This window comes from Vipera berus (assembly GCF_964194415.1).
Source record: "Vipera berus genome assembly, chromosome: 2".
Classification (NCBI taxonomy): Eukaryota; Metazoa; Chordata; class Lepidosauria; order Squamata; family Viperidae; genus Vipera; species Vipera berus.
Window position 1 is genome coordinate 162048280 of NC_138203.1, and position 14399 is coordinate 162062678.

The window sequence follows — 14399 nt, forward strand, 5'->3', positions numbered from 1 at the left end:
AGAATAAAAGAGGGGTATGTAAGGCAAGCAAGATAGAGCTAGATCATTCCAAGCTTTTGGGGGAAGGGGGCAGGACTGAAAAACATAATTCACATATCAGTAGAGGCCACAGGAAACTGTTTTCATAATCTGTGGTTGAAATTTAAATCCAGATTAAATTAGTTTGGGGTTTGGGCTGTTTTTTTCTTCACAAAGTGCTCCAGCCCTTTTCTCCTTGAGGGAGGGAATTGCAGCTTGACGAGGCTACACGTGGACTGGGATATTATCTCATCAGTTTGACCGTATGACTTTGAAGACTATGGAACTAGAAAGGTGAAGCTGGAGATCCAGCTTTAAGCCATTTGAAGTTAGAGCGACAGATTCCTTTGATTTTATTCTCATTTTTCCTTTCTAACCAGAATAAGATTTAGGTAACTTTAAAGGTGGTCTCTCTCTCATATCAGTGTTGGCTCTGACTAGCTTAAGAAGCAGGTATATGCCCCCACATAGCTATAGACCAAAGCTATTCTCAGATTCATGACTGTTGCAGAATGAAACGCAGAGTGAGCCCAATTCATTATGTGCCCCCTTAGTGAATAATCTGATAGCATCCTCTTCAGACTTGCAACTTGGATCCCTTAGGTCCGTCAGGTGTTGTGTACTGGAGATTGGAAAGGCAGTGGAACTCTGATCCCTTTCTTTTCCTTATACTTTTTTTTTCTTTCTCAAGGTAGAAATAGAGACCTTGAAGATGCAACTGGCTATGGAGAAGCAGGCCTGGGAGGCCAGTTACTTGAAAAAAGAGGTAATATTTGTAGCTTCCTTTCCTAAGCCACACACTCATCATCTATCAGTGGCTCAGGGGAAGTTCCCTGGTGTTAACAAAATATCCCCAACTATATACATGCATACTTGTTAAATATTGATTTACAAACTGATCTCCCATTTGCAAGGGCTTGTGAAAACCTTTTCATGGTTGCTTATAGGAAATCTGAGACCAAAGACAAAGCTTTAAAAAGTTAGTATGGTTCATTACAGAACTAAAACAAGTTCAAAATACATATCAGGGGACTTAGAATCACAAATCATACTGATTAAAGAACAGTTACACAATAATAAATACGAAAAAGGCAATGCAGGTAGTCCCTGACTTACGACCACAATTGAGTCCAACATTTCTGTTGCTAAGCAAGACAGTTAAGTGAGTTTTGCCCAATTTTGCAACCTTTTTTACCACGGTTGTTAAGTGAATCACTGCAATTGTTAACTTAGTAACATGGTTAAGTGAATTTGGCTTCCCCATTGACTTTGCTTGTCAGAAGGTCAGAAAAGGTGATCACGTGACACGGCAACAGTCATAAGTGTGAAAAGTGGTCGTAGGTCAGTATCATTGTAACTTTGAACGGTCATTAAATGGTTGTGAGTCATACGGTAATACAGTAAGATCCAATGAAAACAATACTTTTATTTGAATACTACAGTATGTCTGTATAATTCTTACAATACTATTTTTAGAAAGGAGAGAATTACAACAAAATAGCAAAACTAAGAATTACAGATTTTTTTTGTGGGGGGGGGAAAGCAGGAAAAATAGGAGTGACCTAAAAGCAGATTTGGAAATAATTCTTAAGGAAAAGTGCTAAGGATAAACATTGCATGCAAGTTTTAAGAGGTATTGCAGAGTTTGGATTTGTAGGGGGAAAGACCCTTTGAAAAGATACACAGAGAAGAGGTTATTTGGTTCATTGAAGATTAATTGAAAGGAATAGGAAGTAGAAAAAATGCATGTGTTCCACTCTCTGTGGAAGTTGGCTTAGCATTTTTGGAGAAAGGATGAAAGAAGTAAATTGCTTTTACGTTTGGGCTGGGGAAAGGAGAAAGAGCAAGAATGTTTTAGCTATTAATTTCACACAATGTATTCAACTTCAACCTGCAAGAGACAGGATACCTCAAGGATAATCCTAAACAAAGTTTTATTGAGAACCAGATGTAGCTACATCAGCAGGATGCGAATTGACTTAGTCTTTCTTTCAAATATAAAATAAAAAAATATAGCTGCACTGGCACAAATTGATGCTTACACACAACAAAAACCCATCCCTCCCTTTTTGGCTTAAATAAGAAGGTTCAAGTCAGCATAAATAGAACTTGGCGACTATTTCTATATCTTGTGTCTGCCATTTCAGAGGATTTTATAGGGGATTGTGGAAGCATTGAAGTAAGGCAACATAACCCATCAAAGGTGCTGGCAGAATCCTGGGGGGGGGGAACATACATCATTCTGCTTGATACGTGTCTTGCCTAAGTTACACCTTTGTCAAGGTAGAATGCCTTTCAACAGAAAGCTGTTGTAACAGGGTGGGGGGCGGGCTTTTTGTGTGTCCTCTTCAGGAGGCCTGGCTGCTAACTCGAGAACGGGAGCTAAGAGAAGAAGTCCGGAAAGAAAGGGACAAGGAGATTGAGCTAGTCATCCAGAAGCTAGAAGCTGACATGTCCTCTGCCAAGGATGAATGCGAAAGGATTGCAGAGAACAGGTAAGATGCTGGTAGATGAAAGTCAGAAATGATGGTCCAAGAGCCTTGGTGGAGCAGTGGGCTAATGCTTCCTTAAGTAACACCAGCTGCCTGCAATTAGTGCAGGTTCGCATCCCACCAGGCTCAAGGTTGACTCAGCCTTCCATCCTTCCGATGTAGGTAAAATGAGGACCCAGATTGTTGGGGGCAATTAAGCTGACTTTGTAATAATGCCGCTTGGTGTGTGTGTGAAAGCCCTAATAAGCAGGCATATACATAGAATGAAGGCTACTGCTAAGCTTGTAAGCCGCCCTGAGTCTTCGGAGAAGGGCGGGATATAAATGGAATTTTTTTAAAAAAAAGAACCAAAGACATTCTGAGAGTGAATACTCAGAGTGGCAATTGGTTGACTTTGTAGTAAAGCACTATAATGATGTGATACTTTTTGAAGTTCTTAACAGGAAGCTGATATGATGATGGTGGTGATATGCTTTATATGCTTGAATCATGGTGTAGATACGTGTGAACATCTTGAACTCTTTGCTGTAAAACTAAAGAAATTAATTGTAAGCAACAGAAGCCTGAAAGTCCAGGACAAGATCCCTTTTGGAAGTGGCTCAGGCAGTCACCTCCCGGATTCGTTGAAGTGTATGAGGGGAAAGAAGGAAGAGCACAATCAGAATTTCAGGAATCTGTTATCTCACTAAATAGTTTTAGGCTCTCTGTGGAGTTCTTTCCTGTTCTGGTCTATCTAATGGGGCTGACGTTTTCAGAATTTAAAAAGATGCAAATTGTGACCGCAGCCTTAGATAAAGCCTCTCATTTCCATACTTAATTTTTCATGCCGTGTTAAGTCCTATAAAGAGTGGTCTGAACTCATACTGCAGCCCAGATCTGATCCCAGTAGCTGAACAATTTGCCACTGTGCTATTGTATTCTTCACAACTTGTAAATTCAGGAAAATTGTGTTTAAAACAATCCGGTACATTAAAAATACCTTGGACTCTATACCTCTATTGGTCTAGACTAGAGAGCAATTAATCGAATAATCTTCCTTTCTCTGTTCAGAATAAAGAGAATGCGGGACAAATACGAACTAGAGCTGCGGGAATTGGAGCTGTCGGAACGTAAGTTTCAAGAACGTTGCAATGAGCAGAAGGGCCATTTGCTGGAAGCAGAAAGTGAGACCATTCGTCTCCAAGGTCTTCTACGCCAGAAAGAACAGGAAGTTGAGGACATCCGGAAGGTGAGTTGATCATAGGAAAGAGGACTCCTAAATATGCATTTTTGTTCTGATAAGCTCCTTTTCTCCCAGTATTCTTAACTTTAGTTAAGCATGTTCAGTTCTAATGCTTCAGAACCTGTGGATCCCACGCTATATCTTTCTGGATAAAGGACATTGATCTAGCATTGGTTCATACCTAAGGACAAAAAGAAAAGCTAGAACTGAATGAAGACAGCATGCAGGCTGATTTTAAGCCTTAAGCTTTCTCACAGTAAGAACCAACCTTTTCATATGCTTACGGTCGTAGGTGAAAGACCAGTTAGCTCAGGAGCGCAGCAGCCTCTCCGAGGTTATTCGGCAAGAGTTTGCAGACCGACTGGTGAGCACAGAAGAAGACAACAAACATCTCAAGATAGAAATGGCTGAACTTCGTGCCCGCCAGCGCTTGGAGCTGGACAGAGTGATGCGAGACAAAGAGGAGGAGCTGGAAGAGGTGCATAAAAGGTAACAACAGTTCTCTTCTCCACAGAAGTTTAGTTCTGACCCAAGATCCTACTGGAGTCCAGCACTGGTCTATCCCACCTGAGTTAACATTTCCATCCTTCCCAAGCCAGATGCGCAAAACGTAAATGGTGGCCTTGTGCATTTGGCAAGCTGTGCCAAGATGCAGTTTTAACAGATGGGGTGTGTTTGTGTGTAAAAAAGGAAGAGTTAAAGCAGCATTCCTAACCAATTTAAAATCAAGTGTGCCTGATTCCCTTGCTTATTGAACTTTCAATCAAAGCAAAGAACAAAGCTAACTGCTTACTCCTGGTTTACACACTTTTGTTGTTTATTGCCTCGCCTGTCAATGCACCCTATTAAATTTATATAGGAGTGATTCATTCATAGACTTCAGAGGAGTATGAAAACTGTAGGATTGAATGGAGACCTTCTGCCCTGCAGGATCTGAGGTGAAGGCATTTCTTCTGAAAGTCTATTGTTATGTGTCCCAGATGGAACACTTCCAAGCACAGTTTCTATTTAAGCCTCCTTGTAGTTTCTTCCCAAAGAAGACACAAAGCAGCCCAAACTGAAGAGAGCTGAATTGCAAGAGTCCTATCTGGAGTGTTTCCAGTCCTGGTTTTGACCAAAGATCCCAACATTTATGCTGTTCTGAGGAGTATGTCCAGCCAAAAAAAAAATCTGCTCAAGGACATAATAGACAGTTAGTTTTTGACTTGTTCTTGTAAGCTACATGTAGTGCTTATTTAGGTAAGCGGAAAGGTGGAGTATGCATTTAATGATTATGCTAATGAAGAAGTTGCTCGGTTATCCAACTGTTGTCTCATTTGACCTTCTATGTAGAGTGAAGGCAGCAATTGTGAAGAAAGAGGAGGCCGTGAACAGCTTTCGAAAGCAGTATGAGGTGAGGTTCTGTAAGGCCTGCCAGTTCTTGTGAAGAATGAATAATAATGGTTTTAAGATAGGAGAATTCCAAGAAAACAAATGGCGAGTGTTCCATGAGGACAAACAAGCTTGTGGAACTGGCTCGTTACAGAAAGGCAGAAATTGGATGAATTGGGGTTTTTCCCCCCCTTTCCCTGTTTTCTTTTGATGTTTTCCACCGTCCCCTCCCTTTCTATCCATTGTTGGAAGGAAACCAACAACATTAGTTCTACCCAGAGTAGTGTAGTTTTTTGCTGTCCAAGGGTTGCATTGGAGAAATCGGAGGACATGGAATGTTGGAGACCTACAATTTTTCCTTTTTTGTCTGTTGGACCATTTTCCAGTTTGCACGAGGATAAAGCAGCTGGGCTCCCTGTGTTAATCTGCACATTAGCATATCTTACATGTTTTTCCTTTCTCTGCCTGGTAACAGGGACAACCCTCTTATTTCTTAGTGGGGGAGGGTGTCCTTTCATCCATATAATAGGGCCACATTTTTTTTTCCTGAGCGCTTCAGAATTTCCAGTCTTCCTTGGTCTTTATTGCTAAAGTCCATCAGGGATGGATGGGTAGCTCCTTCTTCACCCCAAATTTATGGATGAATAATTTATAGTTTAGATACCTGCCATCTCACCAAAAGTAACTCTGGTTGAATATGCAGGCTGGAAGGTTTTTTTTTATGTGTGTGTAATTTTGGAGATTCAATCTGTTCAGCACCAAAAAAGATGCTTTGTATTCAAAAGTTCCAGCTTCCCAAAATAAATGACTAAAATACACTACAATTTTATTAAGAGTTTGGAGAAAAATAGTTCTCCAGTTTTTAAAACTTTATCTAGTCTGATCTGCAACGTTTTGACAATAAACCCATTGTCAAAAACAAAAAAAAACCTATTGAACCTGGAAATTTATGGAATTCAGAATTCCTTAGACGATTCAAGAACCAATTGTGTAACACCTCAGCAAATAACCACTTTGGTCTATCAACAATTAAGTGACCATTGTTTTATATTTGTCTGGTGATAATTCATTTATTTTTGAAATAAATGTTTTTGTATACAATGCTTGTACAAAACACAGATCAAAATAAGATAACAGCCACAGATATTTAGTTTGCTATTATAGTCTTATGACTTTATATGTATTGTGCAACATGCAAAGAATATATATACCTGAAAACTTCAAATATTATAGCGCTTCTATTTAAAATTCCATTTTTTAATTTTCTCTTCAAACTTGCAAAAATTTCCTGTTTGGTTTTCCCGACTATATGAAAAAAAATCTTTAGAAATAAGACTTTTATCTTGCTTCTCTGAGTTTCTCAATAAACAAAAGTTTTTACCAATGTTTTTGTATTCGTGGTTCTGAATGTTAAACTTCAGTCAGATTATAATCCTATATTGCTGATGCAAATATACTGAAAAACTGTTTCTGCTATGCTCTCATGAGATTTGATTTGGTTATTTTCTCTTGCTATCTGTTATTTTACTATATCTTATATATCTTATAAGATTCCAGACAAGCCTGGCCACAAAAGATTTTAACCCCACAAAATATAGTTTGGGATCATTGGAAGAAGGAATGCAAAATTACGTCTTCTTTATTTGCCAAGGATTGTAAATCTCAGGGAAAGACACAGACTACCTCAGTCTATCTTGTCACTAATGGTTATCAAACGTGTCAGTTTTGTAAAGTACACCTAGAAGGCACTTTCTTCCCTGAGATGTAGGGCTGTTTAGATACAGTAGAGCCCTCAAACCTATCAAGCTTCAACTAAGCTCTCTTCTCATTGCAGGCAGCCATGAAGAGGGCAGAGCATCTGGAGTCGCTCTTGGAGCAGCAGCGTAAGCAGTTGCTAGCAGCCAAGTAGCAGCTGAACCAACCCTAACCAGTGGGCCCTGTAAGGGTTGAGTCAAATGATTGTGCAGAGTAGCAGAAGAAAACGGCTTCCTGCAGTCCAGAAAATATGGAGTCAAAATGAACACTAATCTGTTTGTTGGTGGGGGAGAGGGGTAAGGTCTTTTTTCCCCCCTCTGATTATTATTTTTTTAACTTGTTCTGAGATCTGTCTTGAAGAAAATATCTGGAAAAAGATGGTATACCATTTCTTGACATTGTATTTTAACAGTAAAATACAGCTAATTTGTAAAATGATTGTCTAGAACTGTGTTTTTCTCCTCTTTTGGTCAGAATATAATAATAACTTTTTAATACTTCTTAATACATCTAATGTTTTTATAACCTATCCTGTCTAACCATCGAAACCATAAATCAGAATGCCATTGTTTTTCATTTTTATGCATAGCTCCTATAAAAGATATCATCCTTATAACAGTCATTAAACAACCACACAAAGGACTACCAGTGTCTAGTTTTAGGGCTTGTGTGGAGAGCAGATCACACTTTAGCTCACTTACACAGAAATAATGAAAATTCAGAAGAGTTCACAAACTTTTGAGCATCATTGTATGTTAATATTTAAGATATCCCTAGCCTTTGAAATACAAGTTGTTTGTTTTTTGTTCACCTATATACTATATATGTTCTCTTTGGATATAAAATCAGTTTATTTATGTGATGGTTTAGAACCATAACGTACAGGTTTTTTGACACCCATCCAGTTATGGACACTCTGATTTGGTATTATGAAAAATGTCAAGTGCAAGAAATCAGGAGCCAGGAAAGAATTCAAAAGCAGTATGAATTTATTTCATGCTACCTATTAGGTAAAGGTAAAGGTTCCCCCGCACATGCATGCTAGTCGTTTCCAACTCTAGGGGCCGGTGCTCATCTCCGTTTCAAAGCCGAAGAGCCAGCGCTTGTCTGAGGACGTCTCCGTGGTCATGTGGCCGGCATGACTAGACGCCAAAGGCGCACGGAACGCTGTTACCTTCCCACCGGAGTGGTCCCTATTTTTCTACTTGCATTTTTACGTGCTTTCGAACTGCTAGGTTGGCAGAAGCTGGGACGAGTAACAGGCGCTCACTCTGTTACGCGGCACTCGGGATTCGACCCGCCAAACTGCCGACCTTCCGATCGACAAGCTCAGCGTCCTAACCCACTGAGCCACCGCGTCCCTCATGCTACCTATTACACAGCAGTAAAGGCAAATTGGCAACTGACTGCAAGGGGACTTACAGGTGGACATAGGAACTCCAAACTGATGGTGCGTTTGACCCCGCCCTCAGGCTCAGTCATCTCTTACAAAAATAATTGAAATAAAATAGAAATACAGTAAAATGAATGTTGTAGTATAGGGCATTCCAGTGATAGTGTGGTCTCCATAATTTACACTCTATAAGGGGAACAAGGGAATTGAATAAATATTCTACTTCATGTTTTGAATAGTTCACAAAAATAGGAGACTTTTGTTTTTTTAGACACTAGGAGATGCTGGAGAATATTATGCATCAAAGCACTAACTGAATGTCCTGTTCAGCAATTTGCTCTTCTGAGATTCCAGAAAGACAAAACACAAGAGCTAGAAGCTGCTTCTTAAAAGGAATTAAATGAAATAGAAAGTTTGAGATTTGCAAGACGTAAATTCCATTTCTATTTTTGGCTCACCAAATGGTGAATTAAGATCTGAGGCAGGGAAAAAAAGTGTTCTGGATAAAGAAGAAAGAACACAAATGAGGTTTTGCAAGTTTGTTTACCTCACTCTTGTCCTTTGGGAGGATTCCTGATTCCTAACTAGTAAATATTTTATTCCTAAATTCTCCAACCGCTTAAATTCCATCCTGTATTATTTCAGATTACTTTTAATTTAAAGTCACTAAGGAATTCCAGAGAAGTAGTAACCATAGTGATTCATCTGAGGAGGAGGGCGGTTTCCAAGGGCTGATTGGCTTTGCCAGCTGTCTCCTACCAAGCCTCTCACAAATGGAAGATCAGAGGAACTTTGACGCTGACTTCCTCTTGAAGAGAGGGCAGATATAAGAGGGCATTTTACCACAGTTCTGCTGCAGAACAGAGAACCTTTTTAAATGTGCACACAAAAAGGAGAATAATGGGGGCATCCCTATCAAGTTCCACTTTTAAGACCCATTATGCAACCTACTTTTCATCTTCTGCGATATAGTGCTTTAATTGGAACTGAAACTTTAATTTGGATTCTACCCTGATTTATCTTAATGGATTCACTCGACTCTGATTCTGTGATTCTTCTTTTTCTACTTCTCACTTCAGCAAACAGGAGTGAGGATAGTCAGATAAGGTCCTGGAGGAAAAGTAAGATTTATTCAGGAAGGGAAGTCCAATATCAGTACAACCCACCCAAAGAACTCTATGGACCTACAGTTGTGTAATAATAATAATAATAATAATAATAATAATAATAATAATAATAATAATAATAATAATAATAATAATAAGAAGAAGAAGAAGAAGAAGAAGAAGAAGAAGAAGAAGAAGAAGAAGAAGAAGAAGAAGAAGAAGAAGAAGAAGAAGAAGAAGTTGGAAGGGACCTTGGAGGTCATCTAGTCCAACCCCCTGCTAAGGCAGGAAACCCTATACCATTTCAGGCAAATGGCTGTCCAGTCTCTTCTTAAAAACTTCCAGTGTTGGAGCATTCACCACTTCTGGAGGCAGGTTGTTCCACTGGTTAGTTGTTCTAACTGTCAGGAAGTTTCTCCTTAGTTCTAGGTTGCTTCTCTCCTTGACTAGTTTCCATCCATTGCTTCTTGTCCTGCTTTCAGATGCTTTGGAGAATAGCTTGGCTCCCTCTTCTTTGTGGCAGCCCCTGAGATATTGGAACACTGCTATCATGTCACCCCTCACCCTTCTCTTCATTAAACTACACATACCCAATTCCAGCAGCCGTTCCCTATATGTTTTAGCCTCCAGTCCCCCAATCATCTTTGTTGCTCTTCTCTGTACTCTTTCTAGAGTCTCGACATCTTTTTTACATCGTGGTGACCAAAACTGGATGCAGTATTCCAGTATTCTTTCATCTCTAAACAACAACAAAACATAAGTCCTCAAAGCCCTCCTCGGCGGTCAATTCCAGAAGGAAAAAGGATGGGCCATCTGATGAATTTTTCTATCTGCAACCTCAGAAACTCTTTAAGGCAGAATGTATTAAAACTACTGGCAAGGCAGCACAAAGGTCCTTCAACTGGATTGGTCAGACACTGCAGCAGCTTCCAATCCAACCCCCAAAAGTTTTTGAGGTATTCGCATTGCTGCCTTTTTCCACAGTGTTTTCTAATTTGGGCTTCATAAAAGCGTAGGCTGCTTCAGCTCTAAACAACAAGGCTTAATCTCTTCCAAATAACATGGCTTGTGTTTTCAATTATATGGAGTTTATCTTGGGCAGTAGCCCAGCACCTATAACTGTGATTAAGCTTGGGTTGGGATTCACATTATCCGCTATAATCCTAGACCCAAGGCTTGCTGAACAACAAATTCATCTCAAAATGTTATTTATCATCCAGAGATTCGGTGAACTATAATTTTCTGGCATTTAAATGCACGATGCAAAGCTACAGTACTTCATAGAACACTGGTTGGTTTTGGTAATTTTGAGGGTAGCAAATTTCCATGGCAACAAACAGTTCACGTGACTTGGGGAGGCTCAAAAGAAGAGGCTGCTCCACTAGCAATTTTTTGCGTATTTTTAGTATATTCCAAATACGTGCTACTTCTCAAGCTGGAACAAACGTCCCATAGCCAGAATGCAAGTAGAATATTTCTCAAAGCTTCAGGAACTACTGGAAAAGTGGCAAAACGCAATGTGGGCCTTTCCCTGTTCTCTTTCTCCACTGTCCCAGGGAGGCTATTGGTTATTCAGCATCGTCATCATCATCATGAATGGCCTTCTGATGTGTGGGCTTATATTGCCCTCATGTGGGCACTGCATTCTGGAAAACGTCCATGAGCTTTTAGCCACAAGGTGATCAGCTCAGTACATGGTTTACAAGGAGTCGTTGCTATACAGGTAGTCCTCGACTTAACAGCCACAATTGAGCCCAACCTTTCTGTTGCTAAGTGAGACGTTTGTTAAGTGAGTTATGCCCCATTTTGTCACCTTTCCTGCCACAGCTGTTAAGTAAATCACTGCAGTTGTTAACAACACCGTTGTAAAGTGAATCTGACTTCCCCGCTGACTGCTTGTCAGATAGTTGCAAAAGGGGATCACATGACTCTGGGACCTTGCAACCGTCATAAATATGAGTCAGTTGCCAAGCATCTGAATTTTGATCAAGTGACCGCAGGGTTGCTGCAATGGTCATAATTGCGAAAAATGGTCGTAACTTTTTCCAGTGCCATTGTAACTTTGAACTGTAAATAAATGAACCATTGTAAGCATTTTCTGAATCAACGACCCTGCCAATATTTCGTGCTTGTGCTTGGTAGTATTTCTAAGCCCTGCTGTAGCATAGGTGACAGCGGATGAGGCTGTTCTGTGTTTTGCAGAAGCTGGATTATTTCTTCGGCTGTGCCACTCATTTGGCTTTGCACACTCGTGGCAGCCCCTGTATTTAATCTTTCCCCTCTTCTGTAGCCATTCTATCTCTAGCGCAGCTTGCCAGGAGCCTCTACCTGAGCTGACAACTTCAGCCGCTTCAGCCGTGGCTCTTAAGCCAACCATGAGATAACCTCCTTGAGTTTTTTTTTCTTCTGGAACAGGAAGCTCAAACTCTTCTAACAAATTAATGTGAGATGGGACACACTCTTTTCCCCAGCCTGTTCCCCTCTAGATGTGCTTTAACTCCATAATCCTCAGCTGCAAAGCACTTATAGGAAGGAATTGCAGGGTAACAGTTTGGGGAAACTGTAATGTACCGCCTGGTTGCAAATGGTGTCAGCTTGGCTCTATAAGGTTAGGTTCTTCCCAGAAGTGGGTACCGGTATCTCCTACTGGGAAGTGAACTTGGCAAAACTGTTGCACCAGCTCTGAAAAGGACTAAAAACCCACCACCCTTTACTTTCAGTGAAAGATATGTCAATGAGTCTTCTCCAGTCTGGTATCCTCCAAATATAGTGGAATTGTAGCTCCCAGACCCAAAATAGACCTGCAGTAGGTGCAGGTAGCATTCCCATAACGTGACAGTTTCATTTAATTACCGTTCAAAGTTAGGATGATGTTTAAAAAAAAAAAAGGTTTTGTGACCAATCCTCACATTTCTGATCATCGCAGCGTCTCAGGGCCATATGATCACCCTTTGGGTGCTTCACCATTGGCTCACAAGAAACAGTTAACGGAGAAGGCAGAAGTAAAATCCTAAATCGTGATCATGTGATGCTTCACTTAGGGACTACAGCACTTAGCAAGGGGGTTGTTGGTCTCAACTGTGGGTTGCTAATCACTAAGACTTCCTGTACTAGAATTCTAGAAATTGCAACCCAATATTTCCAAGGCAATACCAACGTGTAGAAAATGGAATGCAAAGTTGCACTCAGGACTGAAAGGTTTTTAAGAATGCGAATTGTATCAGCTGCAGGAAGTGATTATAGCAAGGAAATGGTGCTGTTATGTCTGGCTCTCCTTTCAGATTAAAGGCCAAAGCCCTCTACCATCCCTGTAGGTGTTTTGTTTTTTTTTGCTTTCAAGAAGACCAAAGGGGTTTGTCATTGTTATCTTCTAGACTTTTTTTTCCACTTCTCCATCTAACCTACAAGCTTGGTATCTCCTGGAGGTTTCCCATTCAAATATTAACCTTGATCAACCATATTTAGTTTCCCAGCTCGAACTTGGCCAGATGATGTCATTTGAGGAGTTACAAAATCTGTGGAGCTCTCTAAAATTATCTAGACAGCAACAAAAAAATTGGGACAGTGGAAAATAGTGATATGGTCAGGTGAGAGTTGACTGCTGCTCTTTTTTTAATTATCAGAAACCTTTTGAATATTTTAGGATAGTTGTTTTCTCTGGTATGTACATATTACAGATATTCTTTATATACTGTATTACCCTTTCATGCAAGAACAGAATGCTAATTCCTAGTCAAATGGTTTAATGTCAGGGTGGCTTATTCTTAAAATGTGTTGATTTGTCAAGTGTAAAACTGCATAAGTCCAAAGTTTTGTTCTTTTAAATGGGCAACTGACTCTTTGCCTGCCACCCTCGTATTGGAATATTGGTGCTGTGTTAAAGCATAGGGTTTTTTGGGGGTGGGAATAGACGTTCATTGTGTGCTTTCTAAAGAAAACAATTTATACAGGTTTCTAAAGCTATTCCTTAAATTCAGGATCTAAAAGCGGGGAAGGCTCCTGTGTGCAGACTTGGAATTTTGATTCCAATGTATGGGTACTTAACAGAATAACAAGAGTTGGAAGGGACCTTAGAGATCTTCTATTCCAACTCTCTGCTCAAGCAGGAAACCCTGTACCATTTCAAACAAATTATTGTCTAATCTCTTCTTAAAAATTTCCGGTGTTGGGAGCACCCACAGCTTCTGGAGGCAAGTCGTACTTACAAGGGTGCCACAGTTGGCATGGCTAGTTGGACAATAGCCACCCAGGTCTTTCCGCGGACTTCTTTTCTCCTGAACAAAGGGCATCTATCCAAATAAAACACTGGGGTACAGGCCTTCTCCTTGCTTAGTAAACTTGCCTATGAAATGAACGTGAGCACAGAGAAATGCAATTTATGTGTGAGATTTAAGTTTTCCTTGCCCCTTTGTAAAAATAAAATAAAGAAGCTTGGCAGATGCCATGGGAGGTGTTTGCAGACAGGTAAGTGGCATAGCAGTGACCAGAATCCAAAAGGACTTGTGTTAGCCCATTGGGACAAACCCAGATGCAGAAAGCACTCCGGCTTTATGGAATCAGCTGCCGGTCGAGCTCCGGACGGCACCTGACCTTCGCTCCTTCCGACACGGTCTGAAGACCCATCTATTTGAACAAGCCGGCCTGGCCTGATGGGGATATGTTGGGGTTTTAATGGGGATTTTTATATTGTTATCGACTGTTTTAGCTGGGCTACTATTTAATTCTTTTTAATTTTTGTATCTTGTATTTTTTATGTATGCCCTGTTCACCGCCCTGAGTCCTTCGGGAGAAGGGCGGTATACAAATACAATAAAACTAAACTAAACTAAAGCTTTCCTCCCTTATTGCAGTCCTCATTCTCTGAATTGAGTCTATGCATTGGAAAGATTCCTTCCCCCCCCCACCCCCGGTTGCTAAATTCAGTAGCAGCTCTGGTAGTAGGTCTTTGGAGCTAATCCACGATGCCCGTTGTTGACACTTGGTTTGCAAAAGAAAATTAGAGTCACCATTTCAGGACCCTTTTGTGATAGACTAGATCTTCA

The 14399-nt window shown here is 40.4% G+C and overlaps 1 protein-coding gene across 3 annotated transcripts in view; it reads left to right on the top strand.

Annotated features, from left to right (window-relative positions):
* The window catches only part of CEP131 (centrosomal protein 131), a 34941-nt gene extending 27645 nt beyond the window's left edge, over positions 1 to 7296 (top strand). For all 3 annotated transcript variants that reach the window (XM_081317283.1, XM_081317285.1, XM_081317284.1), the window contains exons 21-26: positions 710 to 784; positions 2371 to 2513; positions 3561 to 3738; positions 4025 to 4221; positions 5065 to 5125; positions 6938 to 7296. In XM_081317283.1, coding sequence (XP_081173409.1) covers positions 710 to 784; positions 2371 to 2513; positions 3561 to 3738; positions 4025 to 4221; positions 5065 to 5125; positions 6938 to 7012 — 729 coding nt within the window. In that variant the 3' untranslated portion in view covers positions 7013 to 7296. The remainder of the gene's footprint in view (positions 1 to 709; positions 785 to 2370; positions 2514 to 3560; positions 3739 to 4024; positions 4222 to 5064; positions 5126 to 6937) is intronic.
* The last annotated feature ends 7103 nt before the right edge of the window (positions 7297 to 14399 follow it).